Source organism: Panthera leo, chromosome F2 (assembly GCF_018350215.1).
Source record: "Panthera leo isolate Ple1 chromosome F2, P.leo_Ple1_pat1.1, whole genome shotgun sequence".
Classification (NCBI taxonomy): domain Eukaryota; kingdom Metazoa; phylum Chordata; class Mammalia; order Carnivora; family Felidae; genus Panthera; species Panthera leo.
The window spans coordinates 73,441,487-73,464,453 of NC_056695.1; the positions used below are offsets into that span (position 1 = coordinate 73,441,487).

General features: G+C 47.9%; 1 protein-coding gene across 1 annotated transcript in view; it reads right to left on the bottom strand.

Annotated features, from left to right (window-relative positions):
- Positions 1-22,967, bottom strand: part of LOC122210565 (potassium voltage-gated channel subfamily KQT member 3) — a 49,511-nt gene that overhangs the window by 5,877 nt on the left and 20,667 nt on the right. The window contains exons 8-11 of the mRNA XM_042923332.1: positions 20,508-20,534; positions 5,039-5,241; positions 4,060-4,162; positions 1,660-1,791 (exon numbers count right to left, since the gene is read on the bottom strand). Of these exons, the coding sequence (XP_042779266.1) occupies positions 1,660-1,791; positions 4,060-4,162; positions 5,039-5,241; positions 20,508-20,534 (465 nt within the window). The remainder of the gene's footprint in view (positions 1-1,659; positions 1,792-4,059; positions 4,163-5,038; positions 5,242-20,507; positions 20,535-22,967) is intronic.

A 22,967-nucleotide genomic window follows, 5' to 3' on the forward strand; every position in this document is an offset into this window, starting at 1 on the left:
CAGAACTCATTCGCAAATCTATTCGTGAAGCAGGCATTGAGCACTGACTGTGTGCCCGCCACTATGCTAGGAAGTCACGGTCGATGTCCCAGGTATGGATTAAGCAAGGTCACAGATAAGCGTTCCTCCAACCCAACATCATCGTTAACTTCCAACTCATTCAATCTGATGGTCCTGTTAATTCTGCAGGACACTACGGCAGAGAAACATTATTCAGATGAGAAACCCAAGGTCCCAGCAGGACTGGACTTGTGTCCACTGGAAATCTTACAAAGGCCAGGGAGCGAGCCTCCTACAGGGCTTTGGTTTCATGATGTCAGTTCTATGCCTTGACATCATATTGTCCTTCAGTTTTTTGAAACGGTTTTCACTAAATTCTATCCTGAAATCATTATTACACTATATTTTAACTAACTTGGATTTAAATAAAATTAAAAAATTAAAATAAAATAAACAACGTACGTGAATATTGACTGAAGTTGTAAAAAATATTAACATATTATTGTTACTGTAACATCTATGCTAAGTAACATTAGGAAACACACACACACACACAAATAAAATGGTTTTTCTTATTAAAAGAATATTTTTACAATTCATTAAAGATTTGATAAATTTAAAAACCGGAAAAAAAATCACATATGGACTCTCTGTCTCGGTACAGCCACTGTAATCCTTTGGCGGAAGATGTAGTCCTTTTCTGTAGGCTCCCTATGGGGAGTACATGGATATATTTCTGAGTAAATGTATGTGCATGTGTTTTTGTAATCATATTGTATGTATATATTATTAGTGTCATAAGATCGATGCAGAGAATATGTATCAACATAACCATTTGCATATACTTAAGCATATGTATATATGTCCGACTATTATTCGTAATCATATTGTGCATATATATATATATTCAAAGAGGACATAAGTTTTTAATCTCGTCCTATACATTTTCTAAATGTCATTTGATGGTTGCATAACTTTTTAATGAGAGCAGACACCATTTTTTTCTTTATCGGTACTTATATAATTGGGGAAGTGGAGTGTGGTGTGTCAGACAGAACAGGAGTTGTGTAGCCAGTTGGATCTTGTGTGACTTCCAGCTCTGCCACTGATTAATCTTGGGTAACTCCATTGCCCTTTGAGCTTTGGTTCTGTCATCAGTAAAAGGACACCCACAATGCAATACCTTATGAGGTAACAAAGGATTAGGCACATAGGTGTAGGTGCTCAACAAAAATGGTGGCAATTATTATTTGGGCATTGATGTGTTTCCGTATTTTCACTATTAGAAATAACACTCAAACATTTCCAATATAGTGAACGATTTGTATTTAGAATTGGGCAAATTGCTATCACCTCAATCTTGTTGGCAACATCCAAAGTATAATAGTCAGGGGCTAGCCAGACATACGCCTTCTCTCCACCAGGACCGATTGGGGTGTTGACCTTGGCCAAGGTCAGTGTCACAGAGCTTCTTCACGGCCTGTTTGGTGCTTGTCGGCCTTGACGTACACAGTGCTCGATGAACGTTTTTGTTCTTAAACTTTCTCCCCGGCATTCTGGATCATTTCCGAAGGCCTTTCACCCTAAGGTCTGGGCTCATCTGGCTTTGACTCCTTAGTGGTCAAGAGAGCATCATTCCTCCAGATGCCACTGTCTTACCTTGTCTGGAGGTACTTGATCCTGGAGAGCATGTCGAGATGTCCTGCAGAATACTGCTCAATCACATCCTTCACGTCGTAAGGCCTCAAAGTCTCCTTGAATTTTTTTTTATAGAGACGGAATTGTAGAATTCTGCAAGGTGAGGTAGAGACATTTGTGCTTCGTGAGTAGAGAGAGAAGGAAACTATAATTCGAGTCTAACAAACTCAGGGGCAGGGAGAGAAAAGAACCAAAGAGAAAACGACTTGATGGTGGGAAGTTCCCGGTTCCCTTCAAACCACCCAGAATGAGGCTGACTAGTGTCTCTCGTCTTCATGATTACCTCCCTTCAATCATCTGAATAACGAGAAAGTCATAGTAACAATAAGAGCTAACATTTACTGGGCATGCACTATAGGGCAGACACTGAGCTGAGTATGTTACGAACCATCCGCTAATGGATCAACTCGTAGATGGTACGGCTGTGGTCCAGAGAGCGCCAGCATCCTCCCAGGGCCATCTGGCTAATAATGTTGGAGCTGTTCTCAAACCGAGGTTTGTATGCTGACAAGTGTCATGCTCTTAATCACTGTGACACACTGCCTTCTATTTGAGGACAGCTGACAAATTTCTTCCTCAACAGCCTCTTTAATTATTTGGCTTGTGAGCACCGAGAAAAGAGAAACTAGCTTCTGTTCTCAGGTTTTCTCAGTCAGGTGGGGCACCTGAAACTCAGAGATGCCAAACCCTCATCTCTATAATCCTGGGAACCAATAAAGGCACCCCAGATGGCTAATGTTCCTTGAAAACCCCATCACGGGGTCAACCCCCACCGAGCACGGCGTCCGTTAACACCCCTAATGGTAAGCCGGGGCTGGGAAACACGGCCTACCCCAGGCCCCGCCGCCCCCCCCGCCTACTTGCGCAGATCTCTTTCCGCAGGGCCTTCAGAGTTCCTTGTTTGTCATAGTCCACGGCAGCCTCTCAACACTATTTTGGCATATTGATTCTGCCATCCGGTTTATGTGCTGTCCTTTCCAACTAGGTGTCATTTGATAAGCCTGCCCTTTACACAGCTCGGTCAGCAGGGGGTGGCTCGAAGGCCAAATCTGCCTTACTGCCTGTGTTTGAAAGTAACGTGATGTTGGAACACAGCCACCTCCATTCACATATGTACGGTAAATGGCTGCATCTGTGTTACGAAGTCAGAGCTGAGTACTTGCAACAGGGTCAGACCTGTGACCCACAGAGCCTAAAATATTTACTATCTTCCTCTTTTTTTAAAAAAAAACATTAATGCTTATTTATTTTTGAGAGAGAGAGACAGAGCGTGAGAGGGGCAGGGAGAGAGGGAGACACAGAATCCGAAGCAGGCTCCAAGCTCTGAGCCGTCAGCACAGAGCCCGACGCGGGGCTCGAACCCGCGAACCGTGAGATCATGACCTGAGCTGAAGTCGGACACTCAACCGACTGAGAGCCAGCCAGCCGCCCCACTATCATCCTCTTTACAGAAAAAGTTGGCCAATGCCTGAACTAAGGCATCGATAAAAATTCTAAAAAGAACAGGGTAGAAGCCAGACCGTGGACCATCCCAGCAGAGACCTCTCTCCTGGTTGCCACAGATTCATTCACTGGTTTTCTTTGAATACGATCATTCAACCAGTTATGAATCTAGGTAGCTGTGCTTTTGTCCAGCTGCATTTCTGTCACATTGCACATGGGGTGTCATGAGATGACAGGTCAACGGCTTTGCCGAGGTTCACATATTGTGACACTATTGTGCTTCCCTGATCTACTGGGCTAGGACTCTGGCTGAAAATATCCCAGCTAATTCTTGGAGAATTCAGCTTAGTTTCTAGAATTCACAGCCACCATTGTAGACTGTTTGTAAGCTCATATGCTGATCAAAGTTTTCCGTAAGTAAGCATTTTTTTTTTTTTAATTTTCTTCTGGAATTCTGAAGCAAAACAAAAACTGGCCAGGGTAGATTATAGTCTCGTCTGATACACACACACACACACACACACACACACACACACACACACAAATCCTATAATTGACTATTTTGTTGAAAATATTAATGGATGAAGACAGATAAGAAAAGCTATTTTGGGTAAGAAGCCTATAAAGGAAGAAAACTCCATGTCAACATGCCCTTCCCCCTCTCCTAGACCTGGCCAAAGCCAGACAAAAAGCATGACAATTAGAAATACCATCAGGAGCCTGAGCAAGAGTTACCCAGGATGCCTTGCTGCTGTAGAGATCATTTTTCTTCCAGCAGCATCTGCCTTGGAGTACTGACATACTCTTGGACCTCATTCAGGAGTTACTCAAGTTCCCACACACCTTCCCAAAGCCAGTATCCTGTGGGAATTGAACTGGGGCCTGGGGAGGCCCACTGTGGGGAGGAAGGGGCCTCACCTGACGGCTCGGATGGCGGCCTTCAGGGTGGGGATCATCTCTTCGATGAGGAAGTCATTCCCGTAGGCCCTGTCTTCTGCCATGGGATCACCTGTCCCAGCATCTGGGAGGGAGACACACATATCAACCAGCAGGCCACGGCGCTTAGAAAGGCTTGGGGACCCCATTCAGTCAGAACCTTCTAAGCTCAACCGCCAGAGTCCTTGCCCCCACTGTGTGAAACCATGTGGTGTTCTCCAGTTGTGATGCCATTCAGGCCTTCGTGGCATCTCCTATGCTCCAGACAGGAGTCAGAGATGCCCGCGTTCAGGACTGTTGACTGGGGAGAAGGCCAGGAAGGCGGTGACGTGAGTTCTGTGGCCCTGAGTGACTTCTCAGAAGCAGTAGAGGGCATCCTCCTGGGGGTTACGATCAGACACACCTGAGTCCAGATTCAGTCACTACCCTTGAGACCCTGTGGGGTCACTTTCTGAGCACTGCTTATCCTCCCTCGTCATAAGCACAAGGGACACACCGAGGTGTTGTTCCCACTGCCGCCTACTGGGCTCGGTTCTATCACCTCTTCCCACCCCTTGGGGTGCTGAGGCCCCTGGGTCTCCAGATCACTCTGCACCTGGCCCCCTATGTCCTTCAAATTGACCTCCATGGCAATGCACCTCAATGTGGCTACGCTTTGGAACTATGGCAGTAAGCCCCAAGGCTCCCTGGAGGGGTCTGTGCAGACGAATGTGGGGATCCTGGCACAGAGAATAGCTACCTCGGGACCCCCCTGCTCCCTGAAGTGTGGGGATGTATTACAGGCGCCCCCAGCCCAGCGGACATGAATGGGATAAAGCAAGAAGTTGGTTCAGGAAGGGTGGAGACGGGCTACTCTGCAGACTGGACAGTATTCAACCGGGGAGGGAGGGAGGTGAGGAAGGGGCGGGCATGGCAAAGGGAGAAGTGGAGGAGACAGAGTGAGGGAGAAGACAGGCCTCACCTTCAGAGCTCTGCCAGAAAGCGTAGGCTTTCATGCGGAAGGCGGTGCGGAAGCGTTCTTTATTGTTTAAGCCAACAGGCTTTGGTTCTTTAGGAGGACTTTCTTCTATGGCATCTACATTCAGAGGGGTAAATAGCTTTCCTTTAGTATTGCTACCACGAGGATTAGAAAGGCGAACCCGATCCAAGAGACCCAGCTTTTGGCTACAAAATAAGCAAAAGTGAACAATTTTCCTCCTTGAGTGCAGGCTTTCGTAATCACCCGGCCCTCTCCATAAAGACTCACACATTGACCTCCACGTGTGATGGGGGAGGCGTGCCCTCAGGGCTCGATCTGCCTTAGCAGCTCGGGGTGGCACAGGGCTTGGCAATTTACAAGCCATGACACCTTGGGCACGTTTCTTAACCTCTCTGCACTTCCCTTTCCTCCTATGCTTAGGTGGAGCTCAAATGACATACGGGACATCAAGTGCCTGGCTCCCAGCAGCAGGTCCCCGAGCCTCATGCCTTCCCCTGTCCCGTCATCTCTGCCTCCATAACTTCCTCCACTCCATGGTGCCCAGGTAGCAACTTTCACAGAAAAAGCCTTTCAAATGTTCCTCGAACGGTATAAATGACACGAATTACAGGAAGCAGGCACCCTAACCCGGTGGCCACAGACGCCCCACCCAAGGATGGGACTTGGGAGGCGAAGCGGTCCCTAAGCTTGGATGGGGGAAAACACCACATCTTTACTCACTGAAATCAGCGTATCTTTCAATTACGAATGTAGGCAATAAACCCCAGTACTATCCTCAGTGCCCCGGTCTTAACCTGTGTCTTCCACAACAGAAATCACAGAGCATTTGCTATCCTGTCCTCTCCGGGGACTGCTGTGCTCATAGTGTTTCAGAATTATGTCGGTATTCAAGCGGCCCCAGCTCTCATCATTAAATCCATCACCGAGAAACACAGACACGACTGCATCTCGGATGTGCACGTATTTTGACAGTTGTCAGTATAATCAGTGTCTTTTGTAACCGTATGCATTTCATTTGTGAATTCAAGATGGGTATTCTGAGAAGGGGTCCCTGGACTTCATCATACTGCCCAAAGTGTTCTTGGTTCCAACCGACCAAGCAAACAAATGATTAATAAGTCCAACATAAAAAGCCCTCGTGCAAAAGCCAGCAGTGCCTTGACTTGCGTCCAACTTCACCCCTTGCCATCCAGGTGACCTTGGGCAAACCCGTGCCCTTTCTGAGCCTCAGTTACCTCATCTTTATTATTTTTTTAAGTGTATTTACTTATTTTGAGAGAGAGAACATGCACACAAGCTGGGGAGGGGCAGAGAGAGAAAGGGAGAGACAGAGAGAGAATCCCTTGCAGGATTCTGTGCTGTCAGCACAGAGCCAGACGCGGGGCTTGAACTCACGAACCCTGAGATCATGACCTGAGTTGAAACCAAGAGTCAGACGCTTAACCGACTGAGCCTCCCAGGTGCCCCAGTTACCTCATCTTTAAAATGGGGACGACTACTCCCTGCTTGCCCCGGTTGCTATGAGACGATGTTTGTCAAGGATGTGGCACAGAGCTTGGCACGCAGTAGGTGACCTGTAAGTATTAATTTCTTCACTCTATTTCTCTACCTCCACCCCTCACCCTAGCGGGCATGAGGACAAAGGCCTTCTTTGCGGGATACCTACCAGAGAAAAGCCATCCTACAAGTTTTCGCACATCAATACACTCCACGCGGTGGCTTCCCCTCATTACCCTACACAGGGCTTGGCACACAGTAGGTGTACCGCGTACTTGTGGCACACATGGTGAGTGAGTGAATATGGGTTTTTGAAGAAGGCTCTGCATTGGCCTGAGCTGATTTAGTATTTCTAAGGAGTCGGGTTATGACAGCCCCGTGCTTCCTGCCAGAAGCTGCTGGTGTCTCTGCGGCTTGATGCAGTGGGAGAGGTCAAGGGCGCGGGGGCCTCGGAGGAGGGCGGGACACTCCCCCTGCCCAGCAGGTGCCCCGCACTCTCTGGGCACCAGGTCCTCCATGGTAAGCGGGCCTAACAACACCTGCTGCGTAGAGGCCTGGGGAGCATTACACGTGGTAACATCCGTAATGCTTCCTGCCTCCAGCCTGGCGTAGGGAAGGCACGAGGATGCGTTTGGTTAACAAATACACGGATGAGCATACGGAAGGGCGGTATGGCCCCCTCTGGATGGTTCTCTCTCACCCAGCGTTGTTACCTTAATAGTCTGACCGGGGTAGATTCAGGGGAACTCTAGGACACAGATGGCTTTATCCTCCCTGAGTCAAAATTTTCGGAGTGGCTCTCCAGACCAGTTCTAGATGAATGACTGATAGGACAGGGCCTGTGGGCTAAAAATACTGGACGAGGCAGGAAGTTGGCTGAACAGACAGAAGGCTTTCCAACCCAGAAGCTCAGGAAAAGGGGGACTTCAGGACAGTGTCTTCTCAGGTCTGCTTCTCCTTGTCTGCTGCCTACTGACCGTGTCTCACTATCCCGCCAAGCAGCTCCGTCCTCCCATCTGCACCGAGCCTCCTGCCCGGCCCTGAGTCCCCACAGCATGCCTAGGTGCGCCCACCTCCTCCAGCTGCTATGAGCCCTGCCTCCTGGGAGCCCCTCGTTGCCGGCTCCTTTTAGAACGGCCTGAGCGTCACCCGTCTTCCCTTGGAAATCAGGTACTCCCCACGTGGTCCAACGACACACTGCAGTGTGGCTAACACTGTGTCTAACACACCGTGTGCAGACCCTGTGTTTCCACGTCGGTCCCCCCCCCCCCCAGCCCCCGGAACGTGTAGTCCCCGTCAAGCAAAGACCCGGCCTGGTCATCTTTGAGCCCACGCCCTGCCCTTCCTCTTCAGGGTAGCCGTGAAAATCACGGTCTTTGGGACAATTCCAGTCCGCGTGGAAAGGTCCTGAAACACGTGACCTGAGACACACAAGCCATGGTCTCGGGCCCCAGCCCCTCCCACGCACAGTGACGATGGCCCTCGTTGCGAGGGGCCGCGTGAGGGTTACGTGAGGGGCTGCATGGAAAGTGCTTAGCCGACTTCTGGAATGAGGATTGGAGAAGCCTTCAGTAAATGCTGGCTGTCACCATTATCTCAGTAAATAATTCTCTTCCCTCAGAAGCCATAGAAGGCTAAAGGATGGATAAAATTTCCTGAGCCACAAAATAATCATGTGTGTGTGTGTGTGTGTGTGTGTGTGTGTGTGTGTTTAATGAACTAAGTTCTCGGGGTTTATATATTATTTTACAGTGCTTCCTAATGCCAGTCTCACACACTCGCCATTATCACTGAACTTGACCTCTGCAGGAGGTAAGTATATGAGGAGCTTAATTCCAGATCGGCTAAGCAAGTCAAAAGTAATGGCAGCCAGGGGGTCCTGGCTCGAAATCTCAGCAGAAATGCCTGAGTGTTAGAAAGTTAATGAGGGGACCCTCTTGGTTCTATCTGTGTAGGGATTTAGGATTTGCCTGTTTGACGTTTCAATGCTTCATTGTAACCTCTCACAGTCTGAGTTGCTTTGGCGATGTTTACTTAACATGCCATGGCCACAGAGGACGGTTTACGAGAGAGAGATTCCCACAGCGTTCGGAACCCAGAGGCATCAGGCACAATTCAGGAACCTCAGCTCTGATTTTCTCCCGGCCATCACACCCAAGAGGCTTACGGAATTCTGCCTCCAGCAAAGTGGGTGATCAGCTTACTTCTTAATTGCGTTGCCTGGAATCCGAGACCCCGAAGGATAATCGGATGCAAGGCAAAGTCCGCTGCTGAAACTCAAACCCATCTCTGCCCTTCTCCGTATGGATTTCTAGCACATAATTCAGGCCTTGTGCTTGGAGGGTCCTAGAAGTCTTGCAAGAAAAGCCTCCCTCGGGACTGACATCAGGTTTTCTTGGATAGCTGGGGCCCCTGATTTATCAAGTGCAGACAATTTTTAAATATGAGTTGTAAAACTGGAAATGGAGGTACCGGGGACAGGAAAGTAAAATCAAAAATTAAATTCTGCCCTGGCAGCAGCCATTGCCCTGGGCTCCTGCCTCAGGTTACCCCAGCCAGGTTAAACACCACCCAGTTCCTCGACACTCACACTTCCCGCTTCCTGGCCTTTGCACATGCCATGGCCTGTACCCAGGAAAAACTTCATCCCTTCTTTTATCTCAATGATAAAAGAAAAGTCAGATTTTTCCTTTGAAACTTGACCCAAACATCAGCCCCAAGGCTGGCTTGCCCTCTTGGTCCAAATACCTATCCATTCACCCACCCACCCTCCCTCCCTTCCTTCCTTGTTTAAAGTTTATTTACTTATTTTGAGGCAGAACACACAAGCTAGGGAGAAGCAGAGAGAGAGAGAATCCCAAGCAGATTCTACACTGCCAGCACATAGCCTGATGTGGGGCTTGAACCCACAAACTATGAGATCATGACCTGAGCCAAAATCAAGAGTCAGGCGCTGAAATGACTGAACCACCCAAGCGCCCCTCCCGTTCACTATAGCTTTTTATGGGCTTTTCTCAACCATGGCACTTGGCCACCATAGTGAAATCTTTGACTTACTAGGGACTCTCTCCCCAAAGCAGTGGTTCTCAACCAGGGACAATTTTGCCCCCCAGGGGACATCTGGCAATATCTGGAGTCATGTTTGATTGACATAACTTGGGGAATGCTCTTGGCTTCAGGCGAGTTAAGGCCAGAGAAGCTGCTAGACATCCTACACACACACACGGGGCAGCCCCTGATGATGAAGAATTATCCCACCCAAAATGCCCACGTTATTGACACTGAGAAACTAAAAGGTAAGCTATTTGTCTGCAACCCACAGTTTGGTCAATTATCCAGCATCTAACATGGAACCTTGCGCATTGTAAGGACTAAAAGCATTATTACGATATCGAACGAATGAAGGAATGCAACATTTGATCTTCTGTTAATAAAATGCATCCAATCTCAGCTGAGAGAGGGAGTACCGTGTGGTGGAAAGAGTGGACTTTGGAGTAAGAGACCTGTGTTCGAACCTTTGCTTTGTAGTTAATATTTCAACTTTGGTCAAGTCGTTAGCTCTTTCTGGTTTACTTTTTCCATCTGTCAAATAGAGCTAATGTTATTTATTTAGTCAATGAGAATGCAGTCTACACCTGGAAGTGCTAGGCTCTTGGTAACTTGCTGAGAATACAGTGGTAACTGAAACAGACATAGTTTCCAGCCTCCAGTGAGCTTATGATGAGGTCAGGAAAACACACAATAAGCAAATGATGCATACATTGCTAGAAATCTGACCAGGAAACAGAGTGCAGTAATGGAGTGTAACAGGAAGTCAGCTTAGGTGGAGTGGTCAGAGAAGGCCTTTTGGGTGGATGGGAAGACCAGTTAAGTAGCTGGTCCCTGGAGTTTGGGATTAAAATGATGGTGGCCCGGATGGTGAAGCTGAGACCTGATGGGTGAGAAGAGGCCAGGCCTCAAAGAAAAGGGGTGAGCACTCCCTGGGCAGAAGAATCACATACAGGTGCAAGGGGCACGAGCACTGGGATTGTGTAGCGGAAGGGAGGCACATGATCAGAACATCGTGAGTGAGGCGCAGAGCGGCATGAGGTCAGAGGCCAGATCGGCAGGGATTCTAGAAGTAGGATTCAGAATTAAGGATGGAAAATAGAAATTTCTTTTTGATTTTAAGGGCACTTGGAGGCCATCAAGAGTTTTGAGGAGAGTATATCGGCTCTGCATTTTTTCAAATATTTATTCTGTTTATCTTTGAGGTGTGTGGGGGGGTCACATGCATATGAGCAGTGGAGGGGGACAGAGAATCCCAAGCAGACTCTGTGCTATTAGACGTGGGGCCCAAACTCACAAACTGTGAGATCATGACCTGAGCCTAAACTAAGAGTCGGATGCTTAACCGATCGAGCCACCCAGGCGCCCCTCAGTTTTGCATTTAAAAAAGAACACCCATGTTCACAGCAGTGCTATTCATAATAGCCAGAGGTAGAAACAACCCAAAAGTCCATCAAGGAATGAAGAGATAAACAAAATGTGGTATATCCACATAATGGAATATTATTCAGTCTTGAAAAGGAAGGAAATTTGGACACTGCTGCAATTCATCTTGAAAATATTATGTAAAGTGAAATAAGCAAGTGAGAAAAAGATAAACACTATATGATCCCGCTTGTTGACTCTAGAGGAGTCAAAGTCACAGAGACAGAAAGTAGAATGGTGGTGGCCAGGAGCCGGGAGGAGCGGAAAATGGGGAGTTGTTTTCAATGGGTGTTTTTAATTCCCCACCCTCCTCATGTCACCTTCGTTGGGCATGTGTGTCCTGGAAAAGCTAATACAATTTTAATTAAAAAAAAAAACAAGAGAAAAACAAAAGTTGAGTTTGGGATGTGTCAGGAAGGAAGGCATCCTGTCAAACAAACACTTACAGACCTTGCCTTTCTTATCTGAAGCTACAATCCCTAAAATGGTTTCTGGGACACAGAAACGTCTTAACAAATAGTCACTGAAAAAGAGGATGGAGTCTACGGCCATACCACCCTGAACGCGCCCGATCTCGTCTGATCTCGGAAGCTAAGCAGGGTTGGGCCTGGTTAGTACTTGGATGGAAGGGAGAAAAAGAGGACGGATGGGGGCGCCTGGGTGGCTCAGCTGATTGAGTGTCTGACTCTTGATTTCAGCTCAGGTCATGATCTCATCATGGGGCAGAGCCCCGAGTCAGGCTCTGGGCTGACAGCCGGAAGCCTGCTTGGGATTCTCTCTCTGCCCCTCTTCCGCACTCTCTCTGTCTCTCAAAAGAAATAAAGAAATAAACGTTAAAAAAAGAGGATAGATGGATGGGTGATGAATGAATGGATGGTGAACAAACCAGGAGTACAGAGTCACTGCAGCTAAGAGAAGAGTCTTCTGGAAGAAGCGGTCAATCAGTCTTGTGTGATTTGTTGTGAAAGCCCCATGAGCACAGACTGAGTGACCAGCACAGAGCAGCCCATCCCACCTACAGGGGTTAAAGCCCTAATTTTTCCCCTTCTCTCCTTCATTCTTTCACCTTCCATCTCTCCAGATGGAAAGGGTGGGGCCTTACACAAGCTATGCAGCCTGCTTTCAGAAGGCTCCTTTAGCACCATGGTCTGTCCCAAGAAAGACAGAGAAGACAAAGAGGTAAAAAAACAAAAACAAACAAAAAACACCTGTCACCATCCATGGGCCAAACCTTTGAGGCTTTGGTGTCCTATTTTTTTCTCTCTGAGAAAAGACCATGGATGAACGTTGCTATCTCGACTTTGTTTCTTTTTAACGAAATAGTAGATCTTACGTAGGGATTAGACAACGATCAAGGTGGAGTGGCATTAGGGGCTGGGGCGTGACATGGCCTCCATTGCATCAACACTGAGGAAGACAACGGCAATCTCTCTAGGCTCTCACACCGTTCATAGTAGAGCTGGGAGAACCAAATAACTCATATACTTTGTGACTAGCTACAAAGTAAGTTTCCCTATAGAGAAATGAAGACTCACTTATTTATGCCTTTTGTGAATTTTCCTTGGGACACCTGCATGCCCGTCTTCTTTACAGAGTTGGCATTCCTGGGGATTTCTCATATAGAAATAGATGGCCTGTGGAAAGATCATAGGCCTAGGGACCCAATGCTTGTTAGCCTGAAGGATGAAAGCATGAAGGACGGAAGGGACAAAATTAAGGTCTTAATCCCTCTCCTAGCCTGGTGAAAAGCCACTAGCCCTTGACAGATGAAAGCAAAGTGCCTCTGTGGATCCTTTCCTGATCTCCTGCTATAGGTAGAACTCCGAGCTCTCTTCCTTTGTTGTTCTCTCTATCCTTGTGTCTGTAACATTCCCATAGCAGCACCCTCAACACTACACTGCTCCTCTTTGGTTGAAACCTCTGCCTCCCCACTAGACAATGAGTTCCAATTTTCTGGGAATCTTCAGGGCCTTACATGAAGCAGGGCTGTTAAAGAACCGAAGGGAGGAAGGAAGGACAGAGGGTAAGAGGGAGGAGAGAAGTATCGCAGGGCTAGGATTCAAACCTATGTTGATGTGCCTCCTAAACCAGACCTGAACAATGTGGAAAAGAATGTAGACCCAGAAACCTACAAGTGTGGATGCCAATCAGGAAAATAATAGTGATGATAATAAAAGCAAACCCTATGTAGTACTCATCATGGGTAAGACCCTCTTCTAAGCATTGAATTCTCACAATAGTGCTAGGAGGTAGGTACTCTCACCAGAACTATTATATAGATGGGGAAACTGAGGCAGAGAGGTTTGGCAATGTGTCCAAGATAATGTACTCAAGATTTTTAAAAATGACCCATAACTCACAGTGTGCATCACACCAAAATAACATGGGTCCAATTCTGCTGCCATGGCCACAAACTCCTAGCATACAGGACCTGAAGTGGCTTAGGGATCCCCTATTCCAACCTCTTCTTTCTAGTGATGAGGCAGCCTAGGCCAGGTGACTGGGGGCTTCTGTCTAGGTTGAGAAAGAATGGGGACAGATAAAGCAGGGAGGAGGAGGCAAGATCGTGACCGGGTTGGTTGTTGGGCTATAGCAACAGCTTCACGACTTGGAAATAACCCTGATGTGTTCGTCTGGTTCTCTCTCATCTGGAGAGGTTTGCAAAGTTAGCTGGGCCAATGGCCTACTTGGAGTCCTCTGATCCAGTGAATCTGGGAAAATCTATGAGCATGATTCCGGGACATTTACAGCTGGTAGTCGGAGGACACACAGACTCACACACTGACGTGAGGTCTCTCTGTCGCTCTTCTAAAAGAATTGCTTTCTCCATGTATCCAAATCTCATGTATGAGTAACTTGCCAATTGGCCAGCACTCATCTCTAGTGAGCATTTGCTATGTACTGGGCCACAGGTACCATTCCAACCAGCCCATGAGGCTGTTCCTATTATTATCCCCACTTCACAGATAAGGACATGAGGACATGAGAGGCTGCTCGAGTTGCTCAAGATCACACAGCTAGTAAGTAGGGCAGCCAGGCATTGAGGTCTGATGGTCTAATTCTGGAGTCTGTTCCCAGCTCCTGTTGCTATGACTACCTCCTAATTCCACCAACTGATTATTTTTAGTCCCTGGTTAAAGAGGAGAGGACCACAGATCAGGAGGGAGCCAGGTAGACATAGGATCCAATTCTATTTGTGCGATTTGGGCTGGGATTTGTGTAAGTTGTTTCACCTTGCTGAGGCTTTGTGTCTTCATCTGTGTAGGGGATATTGGACTCTAACTCATAAATGTCCCTCTCAAAATCATGCGTCCTGGATCTGCTCAGACAGCTTCCTACCTTGTATGCAAGCAAATTGTGCTTGCCTTTGGCAATTGTGAAAGGCTGAAGTGTGTTCCCCAAAAGATATGCCCAAGCCCTGACCTGATAGCTATAATGTGACCTTATTTGGAAACAGTCTTTTTGGATGTAATCAAGTTGAGACCTACTCATACTGGAGTAGGGTGAGCTCTTAATCCAACAATTTGTGTCTTTATAAGAGAAAGGAATGGGAGGTTTGGGTACAGAGAGACACAGATGCACACAGAGAGAAGAAGGCCACGTGGAAATGGAGGCAGAAAATGGAGTGTTGGGTCCGCAAGGGTAAGGAAGGCCAAGGATTACTAGCAACCACGAGAAGCTAGGAAGAGGCAAGGAAAGGTTCTTCCCCCACAGCCACTGGAGGAAAATGGCTCTTGATTCCTTGATTTCTTGACATCTTGATTTTGGACGTCCAGCCTCCAGAACAGTGAGAGGATAAATTTCTATTGATTTAAGTCGCCCAGTTTGTGGTCATTTGTTATGGAATCCTCAGGAAAAGGCAGCAAAAACGAGGGCACAGTGGGTGCATGAGGACTGTTTTTAGTCTGATAACCAAGCCAGAGAGCTGCAACACATTTTTGTGTGCTACGGAATGATGTGCTCATAGGTAGACAGGGGCTACAATGAAGGGTAGGGAGGACCATCTTTTTTGCATACTTTAGCAGAGCCATAGATATGGAATTTCCACACAATTAGAAGAACTGAGAAGAAATCTCTGGTCCTCTACCAGCTTTTCCCCATGGAAGGAGGTGAATTATCTGATTATGGGGTGTGTGAAATAACCATTGACTCATCTTCTTGATTGGGTGAGCTTCTGTATTGAAGGTCAGTTCTGTATTCAAGGTCATACGTGGTCTCTCTCTGGTTGTCAGTGCTCCATGGGGTCAGACAAGCAATGGCCCCAGGTGTCTGGCTGGGAGAGTGTCTGTTCTGTGTGGCTGGTCCTAAGGTCAAACGTACTGGGAAGTGTTAGGACATTCACTCTTGCTCCCAGAGCCAATCCTGCTTTGCCCAACAAATGTGGCCTATATTTTGATCTGTTTTGGATTCCTATTTCCCAATTAGCTCATAATTCAGAGACACTCCCCCATATTCCAAAAAGAAAACTGAGACTAAGCCCTCAGGGCATGTTGGGGATCACTCTGGGGTTAAACAAAATTGGTCCAAATCTGACTCTGCAGCCTGGGACCAGTGTTTCAGGGACTGCACAGCGGGACAAAATATTAACAGCTATGGAATTGTGTCCAAGACTCTTATTTTGCTCTCGGTAACAATTTTCCCATCAGTAAAATTAGGGGATTGGATTCACTGATCTCTAAATTCCCGCGTACCTTTAACAGTCTTCGATTCTAGGGCATGGAAAGAGATTTATTGCCCACATCATCTGTCACCCTGTGAGATCAATCTCATGGGGCCAACGTCACAGGGAGAAAGTAACGTGTGAAATATACCTCCTCTCATGGCAGGAACTCCAGCCACAGAGAGCCAAGGAAGAGTAGAAGAAAACAAAACAAGCCAAAGGGGACACCCGCAGTGACTGACTACAGTTACCTAACTGTTCCCAATGACTTGAAACTACCAGCCGAGTGGCTGGGTCCACACATCACGGAGCCAGATGAACCAGATCCGGTTTTGTTCCTGCTACCGTCTAGCTGCAGGACCGTGTGCAAATCACTTGCCTCTCTGAACCTCAGGTTTCTCATCCATAAAAAAAGAGATTCAAAATAGTTATCTTCCCTATCAGGGCAGCTATGAGGGCTAGATGTGCTGAGACCTTTACCTGGCAAGCAGGAAGCCTTCTTCATAAATTCTTGTGATTGTATTTAAATTCTCTGACTCAAAGGATGATCCTCTACTAAATGTGAGAGCTCTGCAATGGGAAGGATATAACAAGACAGGAGATAAAGAAGATGGCTCGGATGAACATCCTCCCTCTCCAAAGATGGCTACAGAAGAGCTGAGTCCCGGACGCCGCTGTTAAGATTGAATTGTTTGAAAATACAAAGTAAACAGTATGGCTCAAGCAAGCAGTTGCTGTCAACACAGTTACCTGTTTTGAAAATTCACAAAAACACGATTTTCTATGAGACAAATGCCTCTAATTATCGGCTCTGCTGCATGTCTACTGAATAGTTGCAATTGATGTTTAAAGTGATGTTCCTACCATAAACTACCAGTCTTTTCTGGAATCATCCATAGAATAAATGAGCCTCAGTATGGTCTACTGTTGATGTTCTTTAATGCAGTATTATTTTTAGGCACTTGAAAATTTTCAGGTGGAATTTATGCCTGTCATGGGCAGCTTCGTATTTGTCTGCTTTGTGTTTCGTCCCCGATACGCTGGGGAAAAGGACACTGTTCTGCTGGGGTACTGATTCCTGCCAACTTCAAGCAAGTGACTCTACTGTGAGCTGTCGATCATAGCGTCTTGAACCCACACTAACAGGTGGATACAGGACCCAGAGTTTGGCCAGCAGTAGCCTCTTTCTCTCTGGGTCATACAGATTGTCCGAGGCATGAGTATGTGACCCAGACTGGGTCAATCTAAGTGCTTCCCTGGGGTTTCTCAAACTGGAGATGAGTGAAGGACAGATACAGAAAGAGGGAAAAATAGGTGGTCATGGGGCTGCTTGCATCCGCATCGTCATCAGTATGCAGAAGGGCAGCAAGAGAGTGAGACCAGAAAGGAGAAGTGGGGATGAGAGAGGAAAAGAGAAATTCCAGAAGACTTCCATTCCTTGTTTCCTGGGGATCTCACCCTCTTCGTTGGGTGACTATGTGAGCCATTTCATTTCCCTCTTAGTCCAAGGTAGTTTTGACTGTGTCTATGACACTTGTAGAATAAGAGTTTGTCCATCCATCCATCCATCCACCCATTCACCCACCCACTTTTTTCAGTGCGTTAATATCTCTTGAAAGCTAACCATGTCTCAGGCTGTGTTCCAGGCATTGTTTTAGGTGCCAGAGATAATGCAGTGAACAAAACAGAGCCCAACCCCTTGGAGGCATTTTATCTAGTACAGAAGGCAAACGAGAAACAAATACATAGTATATTAGATAGTCATCAATGCTAACAACAATAATGAAGTAGGATTAAGGGCATAGAGACTGATGGGGTGTGGGTAGAGGGTCAAAGAGGGGCTCTCTCAAGAGATGACTTTAGAGTCCCAACTGAAGTGAAGGACTGAGCTATACGAAAAGATGAGATAGGAGATCCTGGCCAAGAGGGAACAAATGCCAAGTTCATGTGTCTGTGAGACTCACTGAGCTCACGCTCTACCCCTGGGTACAAGGAGGGCATGGCAATCCAATGTGCCACAGTGGGCCGCAGCCTGATACGATCTGGTCCAGTCACACAGACCCACCCTCCAAATCCCCACCTTGGCTACTTCTGTGCTTGGCTAAGGTGCTAGTTAACTAAATGCCTGAGCTCAGTCTCTACACAAGTAAAATGATGGTACAAAACTCCCTTCATTAAGTCATTTATTTATTCATTCAGCAAATATTTGGGGGGGGGGGTAACCCCCTATACTTCAGGCTCCGTGTTAGCTCATGGTCTAGAGAGGATGAGAGATCAAGTTTTGACTAAATACAAAACAAAGCTTTCATAGGGAAATTCTGAGTCCTACCTGGGGCACCATGAGTGGTACAAAGGGGTGAGGGTGTGTGTGTGTCAGCTGCCTCTGTTTTTATAAGAATTAATTAAGACAACCTAGGAAAAGTACTCAGCTCCTCATAAGCCCACAACAGAAGCTGGTTCTCTTCCTTCTGATTAGCCTCAGAATCACAGATCCCGAGAAGCATAAAATGATCCAAGCCAACCTCCCAGCCATTGTGGGAAGTCAGTGGGACCAAGGTTCCTCAAACAAGTCTGCATGAATCAAAGCAGTCAAACATGGCCCTGTCCTCAGGACTAGAGAAGCTCATCTCTGTGTCGACCCTCTGAGGTGTGTGTGGGGGGGCAGGCTTAGTGAGCAACCATGGGCTTGAGCTCTTTCCATTCAGTTGATGAACTTCCTTTTTCTTACCCCAATGCAGAACCGAGATATGTTAAGCCACAGAGAACAGAACACTTACATCAGCTCAACAAATAAACAGAAGTGTGGACCACCCATGCTTGGAGGGGACAAGGAGATGAACTCCAATCTGGTTTTGGCTATTTAAAAAGCAATGAGTAAGACTGAAACACCAGTTAGCCGGAAACCTGTTGAAGACGCTAACACAAAGGTGGAAAATGGCCATCAGCGAGCAAACGTCACATGCACGTGTCCACTGCTGACCTCTCTCTCACCCTGCTCCCTGCCCTCTGGGGTCAGGGAATTGACGTCTCCGTCGACAGTTCACCCGTAACATCCTCTAGGTCTCACGCCCGGCCTCCCGGCTGTAATCACACCTGGTAGTTCACCTGTCAATCTGTCAGCCAACCCGTTTGCTGTGCAAACCCAAAATATTTGTGCCTGAGCCCGGACGAGGGGGACCGAGTGGCTTATGTAACTGACCTCGTTCTTCTTCCCCGGGGAGGATGAGCCAGCAAACACCTGGGAACTCTCACCCTGAGAAATCTTGAAACACGTTTTCCTTCTGCATCCCTAACGGAGCTCTGGAGAGGTGCATGAACAGCTTGCTGAGACTCCAGACAGCCCCTTTCTGAGGACCGGGGCGGCATCCCTAGCAAAGCCTCAGAAGGCATCTACCCAGGCTCTCATGAAGCCGGAAGCACATAATCCAATGCAATTTGGCTGAATCTTGTTCGGTCTGTATAGAAAAGGCTCTCAGGTGGATGTGGCAATTCACTTACAGCGTCAATGCCTGCATGATGCAGGATGCAAAACCCTGTTGGTCACGAGAGAAGGAGAGGACAAGTACCCCTCTGGCAGTCTTGAGACCCGCAATTTGGGGTGAGTCTGCCCTCTTCTACGAAGGGCGCCTCGGCTTCTACACATGTATCTGGGAGAAGATATCTGAGGTCTTCCCACCTGCCTCTGTGACCTGCTGTGGCTGCTCTAGCAAATGTCCCCTGACGTGGTCATTGTCATTCATTCCTGCCCTCCTCTACCATCTCCCCCAACGTCCCTACAGTCCAAACCAGGTCCAGGCAAGAAACACTCCATCCTTTCGAAAACACGCACAAAAGAGCCAGGAAGTCCTAGCTGTTCTGTATGTGATTTAACTGCTGTGTCTGTCACTGTTTCTTCCAAGAGGAATTATGTCTGGGATGGGGCCCCATCATGGACTCCATTCAAGAGGATTTGACTCAGCCTCCCAAAGGTCACTGTCTTCAAGTATTCCCCCTATCATGTGGCCCAGGGTCCTGCTACCCTCTCTACCTGAATTCTGTCAGTTCTAGAAGGACAGATGTTGAACTTAGTGTCCAGGAGACTGCAAGGCCTCACAAGTAGTTGCTCAACATAATAGGTTAAATGACATCTGTATTTATAGTTATTTATATTTATAAATATATAACTTAACTGACGTTTTTTCTTTACAGTCTCGAGCAGGGTCCATAGTGTCCCTGATATTGTGACATCTTGACAGGGAGAGAGAAGGGAGGGGCACACAAGTGCTCATAATCCAGAAGCCCAACCTGCCTCTGCAGCAGTCTGTAGTGAGCATGGTTTACTGGGGATCATGAATTACAGTCTTGATTCACTTTTTGAGGAGCCGTGTGTGAACCCAAGAAGCAAGTGAAGCAATGTCTAATGGAAAGAATGTGGTCTTGATAGTCAGACCTGACTCCGAATGTTGATCTTGCCTCTCAAGAGCTGTGTGACCCAAGAGGGATAACTCAAACTCTCTGAGCCTCAACCTCAACCCACAATTGGGGGTACCCGGGACTGTCTTACACTGCGGTTGTGAGGACGAAATGAGACAAACATAGGCGGGACTCCAGGCACAGAACTGCGTCTTGCTCACTAAGTGGCTGTGGCTGTGATCACAGCTGAGTTGTCCTTGAGTAAATTCACACGGAAACGGCAGAGGAATATGGTGGTCAGCGACGGCAGCGAGCCCCAAACTCTGCCTCATAACCGGCATGCTGCCCCGGGGCCCTCCGCCATATTGAACCGGACCCTCTGTCCCGCCATGGTGGTGGGAAGAAGGCGATTCGTGATCAGCAACGTACCTGGCTGCAGCTTCCAGCTGTTCTTTCCTAGGAGGGGATGAGAAAGAAAAACATAAAGAAAGTGTAAATTACACGAACAGCCTCCCCTCTCCCCACATTGTGCCTGAAGCTTCCCTTTGACGAAGATGGCGGTGCTCATTGGAGCCGTAGGACAAGATGGTGAACGCGCCTGGGACCCAGTGAACGGGAACGGGTTTCCCCAGCCAGACCCCAGGCCCTGCCGCAAGGGTGTGGCTCTGCATTCTCGGGCCTCTTCCGGGCCGCGCGTTCGTTTCCTCACCCAGAGCATGGCTGCTGAGCACTTCCTCTGGCCCAGGCCTTGTGCTGGGCTCAGGGGATTTGTGTAGCGGTGGGGACAGACCGGGAAACCAGGAATTTCGTCACTCAGCAGCCACACACCCCATCGCTCTGTCACCACCACGCCATCATAGTCGACGTCACCACCATCATCGCTAATATTTATTGAGAAATAATTACTAGGCAGATACCATGTTAAGTTATTTTTATAGATCGACTCATTTAATCCTCAAAACAACTCCATGAGGGAAATGGTATTATCGTTCCCATTTCCCTGCTGACAAAACTAAGGCATGGACAGGTTAAGAAAGCTGCTCAAGGTCTTACAGTAGCAGAAGTAGGAAGTAGTAGGAAGTAGCAGACTCAGGCTTCCAACCCAGGGGAAGCTCACCGTCCTGACCACGAGGCCACGTGGGGTATGCGCACATTCTAGACTCTGAGCCTTTGCCCAGGCTCTGCCCAGAACTGTATTGCTAATCCTTCAAATTCCAGCCAGAGGGGTCCCTCCTGGAGTTTCTTACCCAAAGCCCCAGGGTCTAGGCTGAGCGGATCTCTTTGCACACGGCACTGTGCTCTGATCACCCCATACCCTGGCACATGGTAAATGCACAATAAATACCGAATGAATAGGTGGACTATGGGAGAAATGGGGAGAGAATACGAAGCATCATGGCAGAGAAGCAGAGGGACCAGCTGGGGGGTTTCCAGCTCATGGCTCAGCTCCCCCACTAGTGCCAGGTGGCCTTGGGCGGGTCACTTCCTCTGGGCCCATCTCTCTGCCTGAAGCATGTGCACAGAAAGTGCTCTGCCTTTCTAGAATGCTCTGGATGTCTGACTCTGGAGGTGGGGAGAGCACTGAGAGGAGAAGAAAAGGGTGGGGGTGGGTGGAGGCCAGGAGGTGCGCTGGGGTGCCGTGGGGAGCAGTGTTAAAGAGACAGAGCCCCCCCCCCCCCTTTCTTCCTCACTCTCCAAGACAAGGATTCCATGCCGTCTCTATCGTCACACTTCCCGCCTCTGGCTTCCCTCCCAGGCTACGAATTTGACTCACTTCTCACTGAGAGAGATCTTCCCCAGGTCCCATCACCAGGTCAGCAGCCACATACACCTGGCCCTGCACCCTGGGCTTTCCTTCTGAGCACACGGATGCAGGTTCACACTCCACTCGTGCCCATCCTCCACTCGTGCTTCAGAACCCACGCCTCTGCCTGCTCTCTCCTCCAGTCCTTCTCCTTCCCCCCATATCCACATTGATCCCTCTCCATTAGACCCTTCCTGTCAAGGAAAATGCCCTGGCCCCACATTACTCTCCAGCTGTCATGTGCACTTCCTGTCCCCACATGCTCATTTCATATCACTCTTTATTCCCTGTGAGCTGGCTTCAAGGCTCCAACAACCCCCAAATGATAAACATCCAGGGGCCACTTCCCCGTTCGTGTCTCCATCAACCTTGCGACAGGATCAGCACAGTGGACCCCCTTCTGTTGCCGGTTACATCCCCAATGCCAAACACAATACTTGCACTTGAGAGAGGCTCAGTAAAGGCTTGGTGAATGAATGAATGAATGAATGGGATAAAGAAATAAAAGATCTGTAACCACATTCCAGACAGGGTGTTTCAGCCCTGTGGTCACTAGCAGTGGCTTCCTATGGGTTCTTAGTGTCTTCGTTTCCTGCTGTAACACCAATACTTCCTTCCGGGCCAGATTCAACCAGAGGAGACTGAACACCTGCTGTAAACCAGGTGCTGTAAAAGGTGCTTCCACACATCCTATTCAATTTGACCTTCGCGACAAGAGTCTTCAGAAATAGGTATTATTGTCCCAGTAACCCTTGTCTCATCTTACTTTTACCCAATTTTCTCCCTGAAAAACTCTGTCTTCCCAGAGATAACAATGGGCTTTGGCATAAGACCTGGGTTCTCCTCTTTACTTACTAGGGGGCGACATTGAGCAAGCTAATGAACCTCACCGTTGCTCTCGATTCTTCACCTATAATATTTTGCACATGAAAATGGAGTTACCTCTTCTTCTGCTCTTCCAGGGCGTTCTAAAGACTCAATGAATTAGCATGTATGAAAGCAGACCCATGTTACTTGGCCAAAGGGAAGGATGACTGGATATGCCCCCCTTCTCCATTGCTAGGCACTCTAGTGATCTTGCCGCT